Source organism: Somniosus microcephalus, chromosome 6 (assembly GCF_052327205.1).
Source record: "Somniosus microcephalus isolate GS21.2 chromosome 6, FLI_Smic_1.0, whole genome shotgun sequence".
In the NCBI taxonomy this organism is placed as follows: domain Eukaryota; kingdom Metazoa; phylum Chordata; class Chondrichthyes; order Squaliformes; family Somniosidae; genus Somniosus; species Somniosus microcephalus.
The window spans coordinates 194748188-194757948 of record NC_140992.1 but is presented as its reverse complement, the minus strand read 5'-3'; the positions used below and the strand labels follow the sequence as shown (position 1 = coordinate 194757948).

Here is a 9761-nt window from a genome sequence, read left to right as displayed (position 1 = left end):
ATGGTGAGGCCATCGCTGACGTCCCGGGCAGCAATGTGCATGGGTCATGATGCCCTGTTTCCAAGGCAGCATCAGTTGATTGCGGAGAAGGTTGGTGTGGATGTTGGTGCTGCTGGTGTGCCCGGTGATGCTGGTGTTGGGGCTGATTGTGTTGGGATTCTGAGGACCAAGGTGAGATTTTTTCAAGGGCACCGATGCTGATGGAATAGATGGCAAGTGAGGATGAGATGACAGAAGTAATCTGTCAATGTTGAGATAGGTTGTTCCAAGGAGGTGACAGTGGATAAAGAGATTACTCCAAACAGTTCAAAAGCGCAAAAAGCTCAAAAGTGGGTTCCAAATCATTAATGCTCCAGCTTCTAAGATTGGGACATGAACAACTGTGAAATGGTAGGTTTTAGACCACTTTTGCAGCTTTCACCTATTCACAGCAATCCAGTCATTGAGAACGCGACATACTTACCAGACGTGATAGCCACTCTCCGGGAACCTCGATGAAAACCTGGTAAAATGGTTCTTAACTACCTTTTAATAAGCTTTTAACTATCTAAATTGGCTGACTCGCCGCTTGGTGTCGGGTCTGTTCAGGGATGACAGACCTGACACTTGGAAAATTGGCAAGGAGGCAGGTTTACAGCGGGATACTGACCCGCTGTCAATCTTTGTGATTTTTGACAGTGGTCTTGCCTCCAAACCCGCACTCTGAGCGCCGGTAAAATTCCGGCCATTGTTTTCGGTCCCCGCCATAAACTCCATTCCCTAGCCACCGACTATAAATATAAGCTGTTGTTGTTGACTGATGTCAGGAGAACTGGCCTATAGTTCCCAGTTTTCTCTCTCCCTCCTTTCTAGAATAGCTGGATTACATTTGCTACCTTTCAATCTGCTTGGACTATGCTAGAATCCAATTCTGGTCTGTTACGTATCCCCTATTTTCATTGCTCCACCATTGGTAGCTGTGCCTTCAGCTGCCTAGCTCCATAACTCTGGAATTCCCTCCCTAAACCTCTCTGCTTCTCTATCTCTCCTTCCTCCTTTAAGACGCCCCTAGTGCTTTGACCAAGCTTTTGGTTATCTGTAAAATATCTCTTTATGTGGCTCGGTGTCAAATTTTGTTTAATAATTATTTTGTGAAGCGCCTTGGGCCGTTTTACTACGTTAAAAGTACTATATAAATACAATTTGTTGTTGTTGTTCCTGGTGCTGACTCTTAATGCCGGCAATTGCCAAATTAAAATCAAGCACATGCCCCCTTTTTAAAGGGGCACAACAAATAAAGACTTTCATTCCCAGTAGTGATGATGCACTTCAGTCCCTCTGGTGCCCACTGGTCGCGGAAGGCCTCGAACGTGCTGGTGGACACCGCGTGCTCCATCTCCAGGGCCACCTGGGCGCTAACTTAGCCACAGAAGAGATGCAGTGGGCCAAACGACTGCCAGCCGCTGCCTGGACCTGTTGATGGCCACCTTGGCCAGGTCCAGGAGGAGGTCACCCCGACCTGCCCGCTGCCCCCCTGACCGAAGATGAGGAGCGTGGGACTGAAGTGTGAGCAACCCCTTCAAGCCGGGTGCTCCAGGTGCTGACTCCAGATAGCATGGCGCCTATATCACGTGATCCTGGCACGTCCAGCCCGGCTTCAGGCGGCTGTGCGCAGGCGGCCTACGTCACTCGAGGCCAGCATAGCCGGCGCGCTGCATGCTGGGATGGCAATATGGCGGCGCCGGTGCAGGTTAGCGCTGCTGGAGGTCCCAGGACTGGAGTGATTGCTGCTCCCGGCATCATGAAGACTTTCTGTGGCAGAGCGAACCCAACGACCGGCGCCATCGAGTGGGAAGAGGAAGACGAGGACTATGACTATCACCAGGAGATAGCACGGTACAGAGCCGGTCATAACTTGTCACGCGTGTCCGGCGAAGCCTGCGCGCTGCCATGGAGACAGGCCTGTCTGTGGCACCGGACTCACTGCTGACCATGTGTACAGTAACTGTGGGTAACGGGGCTTTATATGGGGAGACTACAGTATAAAATCCCGTTACGCACAGTTATTGTACAGGGGGAGACTACAGTATAAAACCTCGTTACCCACGGTTATTGTACATGGGGAGACTACAGTATAAAACCCCGTTACCCACAGTTATTGTACATGGGGAGACTACAGTATAAAACCCCGTTACCCACGGTTATTGTACATGGGGAGACTACAGTATAAAACCCCGTTACCCACAGTTATTGTACATGGGGAGACTACAGTATAAAATCCCGTTACCCAGTTACTGTACATGGGGAGACTACAGTATAAAACCCCGTTACCCACAGTTATTTACATAGGGAGACTACAGTATAAAACCCCGTTACCCACAGTTATTTACATAGGGAGACTACAGTATAAAACCCCGTTACCCACAGTTATTTACATGGGGAGACTACAGTATAAAACCCTGTTACCCACAGTTATTGTACATGGGGAGACTACAGTATAAAATCCCGTTACCCAGTTACTGTACATGGGGAGACTACAGTATAAAACCCCGTTACCCACAGTTATTTACATGGGGAGACTACAGTATAAAACCCCGTTACCCACAGTTATTTACATGGGGAGACTACAGTATAAAACCCTGTTACCTACAGTTATTGTACATGGGGAGACTACAGTATAAAACCCCGTTACCCACAGTTATTTACATCAGGATACTACAGTATAAAACCCCATTACCCACAGTTATTTATATCGGGAGACTACAGTATAAAACCCCGTTACCCACAGTTATTTACATCAGGATACTACAGTATAAAACCCCATTACCCACAGTTATTTATATCGGGAGACTACAGTATAAAACCCGGTTACCCACAGTTACTGCACATGGGAAGACTACAGTATAAAGCCCTGTTACCCACAGTTACTGTACATGGGGAGACTACAGTATAAAACCCGGTTACCCACAGTTACTGTACATGGGAAGACTACAGTATAAAGCCCCATTACCCACAGTTACTGTACATGGGGAGACTACAGTATCAAGCCCCGTTACCCACAGTTACTGTACATGGGGAGACTACAGTATAACTATAACCCCTGCCCCCATTTTTCATGCTGTATGATGTTGCCATTCCCATTTGCAACATTTTATTTCTCCTGCCTCTTACAAAAGCACAGCATGTTCCTTCAATTCGCTAATAACAACAGAAAATGCTGGAAAAACTCAGCAGGCCAGGCAGCATCCGTGGGGAGAGAGGGACCCTTCATCAGAACTGGAAACAGCTGGATATATGTAACATATTAAGCAGGTGCAGAGACAGGAGGGGAGGAAGGAATTGAAGGAACATACTGTGCTTTTGTAAGAGGCAGGAAAGATAAAAAGTAACTGGGTAACGGGGTTTTATACTGTTGTCTTCCCATGTACAGTAACTGGGCGTTATACGGTAGTCTCCTCATGTACAGTAACTGTGGGTAATGGGCTTTATACTGTAGTCTCCCCATGTACAGTAACTGGGTAATGGGCTTTATACGGTAGTCTCCTCATGTACAGTAACTGTGGGTAACGGGGCTTTATACGGTAGTCTCCCCATGTACAGTAACTGGGTAATGCGGCTTTATACTGTAGCCTCCCCATGTACAGTAACTGGGTAACGGGGCTTTAGACTGTAGTCTCCCCATGTACAGAAACTGGGTAACGAGGCTTTAAGAACATAAAAACATAAGAAGTAGGAGCAGGAGTAAGCCATACGGCCCCTTGGGCCTGCTCCGCCATTCAATAGGATCATGGCTGATCCAAATCTAGACTCACGTCCACTTCCCTGCCCTCTCCCCGTAACCCCTAATTCCCTCATCTGCTAGGAAACGGTCTATCTCCGTTTTAAATTTATTTAATGTTGCAGCTTCCACAGCTCTCTGGGGTAGCAAATTCCATAGATTTACTACCCTCTGAGTGAAGAAGTTTCTCCTCATCTCAGTTTTGAAAGGGCAGCCCCTTATTCTAAGATTATGCCCCCTAGTTCTAGTCTCACCCATCAGTGGAAACATCCTCACCGCACCCACCCGATCAAGCCCCTCACAATCTTTTATGTTTCGATAAGATCGCCTCTCATTCTTCTGAACTCCAATGAGTAGAGGCCCAACCTACTCAACCTTTCCTCATACGTCAACCCCCTCATCTCCGGAATCAACCAAGTGAACCTTCTCTGAACCGCCTCGAGAGCAAGTATATCTTTTCTTAAATATGGAAACCAAAACTGCACGCAGTATTCCAGGTGTGACCTCACCAATACCCTGTATAACTGCAGCAAGACTTCCCTGTTTTTATACTCCATCCACCTTGCAATAAAAGCCAAGATTCCATTGGCCTTCCTGATCTCCTGCTGCACCTGCATACTAACTTTTTGTGTTTCATGCACCAGGACCCCCAGATCCCTTTGTACTGTAGCACTTTGCAGTTTCTCTCCATTTAGATAATAACTTGCTCTTTGATTTTTTCTGCCAAAGTGCATAACCTCACACTTTCCAATATTATATTCCATCTGCCAAATCTCTGCCCACTCACTTAGCCTGTCTATGTCCTTTTGCAGGTTTTTTATGTCCTCACTCACTGCTTTCCCTCCCATCTTTGTATCGTCGGCAAACTTGGATATGTTGCACTCGGTCCCTTCCTCCAAATCGTTAATATAGATTGTAAAGAGTTGGGGTCCCAGCACTGACCCCTGCGGAACACCACTAGTTACTGATTGCCAGCCCGAGAATGAACCATTTATCCCAACTCTTTGTTTTCTGTTAGATAGCCAATCTTCCACCCATGCCAGTATATTACCCCCAATCCCGTGATTTTTTATCTTGATCAGTAATCTTTTGTGTGGCACCTTGTCAAATGCCTTTTGGAAGTCCAAATACACTACATCCACTGGTTCCCCTTTATCCACCCTGTATGTTACGTCCTCAAAGAATTCGAGCAAATTTGTCAAACATGACTTCCCCTTCATAAAACCATGCTGACTCTGTCTTATTAAATTATGTTTATCCAAATGCTCTGTTACTGTTTCCTTAATAATGGACTCCAACATTTTGCCAACCACAGATGTTAGGCTAACTGGTCTATAGTTTCCAGCTTTTTGTCTACTTCCCTTCTTAAATAAGGGTGTTACATTAGCAGTTTTCCAATCTGCCGGGACCTTTCCTGAGTCCAGGGAGTTTTGGAAAATAATCACCAATGCATCCACAATCCCTACCGCCACTTCTCTCAAGACCCTAGGATGTAGGCCATCAGGTCCGGGGGATTTATCCGCCTTAAGTCCCATTATTTTACCGAGCACCATCTCCTTAGTGATTTTAATCGTGTTTAGCTCCTCCCCCCCCATTGCCCCCTGTTTGTCCAGTGTTGGGATATTTTTAGTGTCCTCTACTGTAAAGACTGATACAGAATATTTGTTCAGCGTCTTTGCCATCTCCATGTTCCCCACCACTAGTTTCCCGGTGTGGTAAACCACTGTTGTTCACTTCACTGTTGTTCACTCTTGCCCATTGTTGTACCTGTCTGTGCATGCCTCAGCTGGCTCCGCCCCTGGCTCCACCCATATGCCCTGGTATAAAGGCGGCTGCTCTGCAGTTCCCCAGGCATTCAGGACCGGTCGACCACTAGAGGCATGCCTTCGTTCTTTAGCTAATAAAAGCCTATTTGTTACTCTCTTAACTTCCAGTCTTTCTCAGTAATTGATAGCGCATCAATTTTATTAGCTAAACTTTTTTTTCGATGGAGCAAATCCTCAAACCAGCACGCCTGGAACTAGACCCTCAAGAGGCGGATTCATCTACCAAGTTCGCACACTGGCTGCGATGCTTCGAATTCTTCCTAGAAGCCTCCGTCGAAACTGTTCAAAACGATGGCGACAAACTAAGGGTTCTGACCTCCAAGGTGAACCACCAAGCTTATTCGCTCATCCACGATGCGACTACCTACAAGGGTGCTCTCGACCTCCTTAAAGAACAGTACGCACACCCGGTAAATGAGGTTTACGCCAGACACCTCCTGGGGTCCCGCAAACAGCAACACGGGGAATCGATGGAGGTATACCTACGGGCGCTGAAGGTGCTCGGCCGGGCCTGCAAATGTAAAGAGGTGTCGGCCGCGGTGTACACGGAGGAACTTGTCCGGGACGCCTTCGTCGCGGGCCTCAGGTCCAACTACACCCGGCAGAGACTGTTGGAGCAGGGCGAACTCGACCTGAAGAAGGCCACGGCCCTTGCACTCTCGCTAGACGTGGCCCACCGGAATATGGACGCCTACTCCCCTGACCGCGCGGCCGCATCGTGGATGGCGCGGGCGCCGCCATCCTGGGACACGGTAGGACCGCCACCCTGCGCCGCGCCACCCCCGTCACATCCCGCCAACGGCCCAACTTCTGCAGCGATGTCCCGGGGCCCGAAGTGTTACTTCTGTGGCCAAGCCAAACACCCCAGAGCGCGCTGCCCGGCGAAAAACGCTACTTGCTCTGGTTGTGGGAAGAAAGGGCACTACGCCAGCGTCTGCAAGGCTAAACCTACCCCAAATTCCAGCAGTGCCGCGTGTGGGCCGAGCGGGCCGCCATCTTGGACGCCGCCATCTTGGACGCCATCTTGTACGCCTCCAGCCGCGTGTGGACCATGGGCGCCGCCATCTTGGACGCCTTCGACCATGGGTGATCCGTTCCGGCCGCCATTTTTGCAACGGGCCCCCGACTCACCCACCGCCTCACCTGATGACTGCAGCGACACGCCTGACCCTACGCTGGCCTCCGTTACACTGGACCAATCTAGACCTCACCAACTAGCCAGGTCCATGATGGACATTAAGGTAAACGGCCGCGCCACGACCTGCCTTTTCGATTGCGGGAGCACGGAGAGCTTTATCCACCCCGACACGGTGCGGCGTTACTCTCTCCCGGTCCTGCCAGCGCGCCACCGTGTCTCTATGGCCTCCAAGTCCCATTCAGCAGACGTCGGTGGCTACTGCGTGGTGACCCTTTCGGTGAGGGGCACAGAGTACAGAAACTTTAAACTGCTTGTCCTGCCCCATCTCTGCGCTGCCGTTCTACTGGGGTTGGATTTTCAGTGCCACCTTAAGAGTGTCACGATGGCATACGGTGGACCCCTTCCCCCACTCACAGTCTGCAACCAGCAGTTTTCAAATTGCCCGCCGCGCACCTTTTGCAGCCTCTCCACGCTTAAAGTCCCCCCTCCCCCACGACTGTAAGCCCATCGCCACCAAAAGCAGGCGATACAGCGCTGGTGACAGAGTTTTTATTAAATCTGAGGTGGAGCGGCTCCTGAAGGAGGGGATTATTGAAGCTAGCACCAGCCCCTGGCGAGCCCAGGTTGTGGTCGTCAAGACCGGCGAGAAGCAGCGCCTGGTCATTGACTACAGCCAAACAATAAATCGATATACCCAACTGGACGCATAACCCCTCCCCCGCATATCTGATATGGTCAATCAGATCGCACAATACCGCGTATTCTCCACCATTGACCTTAAGTCAGCATATCACCAACTCCCTATCCGCTATGAGGACCGCCAGTATACTGCCTTCGAGGCAAACGGCCGCCTCTACCACTTCCTTCGGGTTCCCTTCGGCGTCACCAACGGGGTCTCCGTTTTCCAAAGGGAGATGGACTGGATGGTCGACCAGAATGCGTTGCAGGCCACTTTTCCCTACCTGGACAATGTGACCATCTGCGGCCATGACCTGCAGGACCATGACGCCAACCTCGACAAATTCCTCCACACTGCCCAACTCCTAAACCTTACGTATAACAAGGAGAAGTGCATATTCCGCACAACCCGCCTCGCTATCCTTGGCTGTGTTGTGGAACACGGAGTCATCGGCCCCAACCCCGACCGGATGCGTCCCCTTATGGACCTTCCCCTGCCCCACTGCCTCAAGGCCCTGAAGAGATGCCTGGGGTTTTTCTCCTACGCCCAGTGGGTCCCTAATTATGCGGACAAAGCCCGTCCACTTATCAAGTCCACCTCTTTTCCCCTGGCGGCAGAGGCCGGCTTAGCCTTCCACCGTATCAAAGAGGACATTGCTAAAGCCACCATGCACGCGGTGGACGAGTCCATCCCTTTCCAGGTGGAGAGCGATGCGTCCGACTTTGCCCTGGCCGCTACCCTTAACCAGGCGGGAAGGCCCGTGGCCTTCTTTTCACGAACCCTCCAAGGCTCCGAAATCAGACACTCCTCTGTCGAAAAGGAGGCCCAGGCCATTGTGGAAGCTGTGCGACATTGGAGGCATTACCTGGACTGAAAACGATTCACCCTACTCACTGACCAGCGTTCAGTTGCTTTTATGTTTAATAACAAGCAGAGGGGCAAAATCAAAAATGACAAGATTTTGAGGTGGAGAATTGAACTTTCCACCTACAATTACGATATCTTGTACCGGCCCGGGAAACTCAATGAGCCCCCGGATGCTCTATCGCGTGGCACCTGCGCCAACGCACAGGTTGATAGACTGCGGGCCCTCCACAATGACCTCTGCCACCCGGGGGTCACCAGGTTCTTCCATTTCATCAAGGTCCGCAACCTGCCTTACTCCATTGAGGAGGTCAGGACCATGACCAGGAACTGCCAAGTCTGCGCTGAGTGCAAACCGCACTTTTTATAGACCAGACAGGGCTCACCTGATAAAAGCCACTCGCCCCTTCGAGCGCCTGAGCGTTGATTTTAAAGGGCCTCTCCCCTCCTCCGACCGCAATGTGTACTTCCTCAACATTATTGATGAGTACTCCCGTTTCCCGTTCGCCATCCCCTGCCCGGACATGACCAGTGCCACGGTCATTAAATGTCTGAACGACCTCTTCATCCTGTTCGGTTTCCCCAGCTATATCCATAGCGACCGGGGCTCATCGTTTATGAGCGACGAACTCCATCAGTACCTGCTCGCTAGGGGTATTGCCACAAGCAGGACCACCAGTTACAACCCCCGGGGGAACGGACAGGTGGAAAGAGAGAATGCAACAGTTTGGAAGGCCGCCCTGCTAGCCTTAAAGTCTAGGGGCCTTCCGACCTTCCGCTGGCAGGATGTGCTCTCCGATGCGCTCCACTCTATTCGGTCACTGCTCTGCACTGCCACTAACTCCACCCCTCATGAGAAAATGTTTGTCTTCCCAAGGAAGTCCACATCGGGGACATCGCTACCGCCATGGCTGACGTCCCCAGGGCCGGTCCTACTGAGAAGACACGTGAGGACCCATAAAACGGACCCCCTGGTCGAGAGGGTCGACCTCCTCCACGCCAACCCCCAGTATGCTTACATTGCGTACCCGGACGGGCGGGAGGACACAGTCTCCATACGAGACCTCGCACCCTCGGGGGCCCCTGAAACCAACACCACCGCTACCCACAATGTACCGGCGGCAACGGACCCATATCTAACCCCTGTAGACGGCACGCTGTGGCCCCGTGACCCGCCATTGATCACCAACCAACTCAACACCCAGGAGGACGACACGCCAGTGCTCCGGCCCACGCGGGACTCGGCGTCGGAAGCTGCACCACCTCAGCCGTCGCCACGACGATCACGACGGCATACAAGACCCCCAGAAAGACTTAATTATACGAACTTTTAATACACTTCACCCCGTCGGACTCATTTTTTAAGCAAGGGGTGAATGTGGTAAACCACTGTTGTTCACTTCACTGTTGTTCACTTCACTGTTGTTCACTCTTGCCCATTGTTGTACCTGTCTGTGCATGCCTCAGCTGGCTCCGCCCCTGGCTCCACCCATATCC

At 51.0% G+C, this 9761-nt stretch overlaps 1 protein-coding gene across 1 annotated transcript in view; it reads left to right on the top strand.

Moving 5' to 3' along the window:
- The first annotated feature begins 1657 nt into the window (after positions 1 to 1657).
- Positions 1658 to 9761, top strand: part of prmt7 (protein arginine methyltransferase 7) — an 85501-nt gene continuing 77397 nt past the window's right edge. Inside the window, exon 1 of the mRNA XM_085991146.1 lies at positions 1658 to 1875. Coding sequence (XP_085847272.1) covers positions 1712 to 1875 — 164 coding nt within the window. The 5' untranslated portion in view covers positions 1658 to 1711. The remainder of the gene's footprint in view (positions 1876 to 9761) is intronic.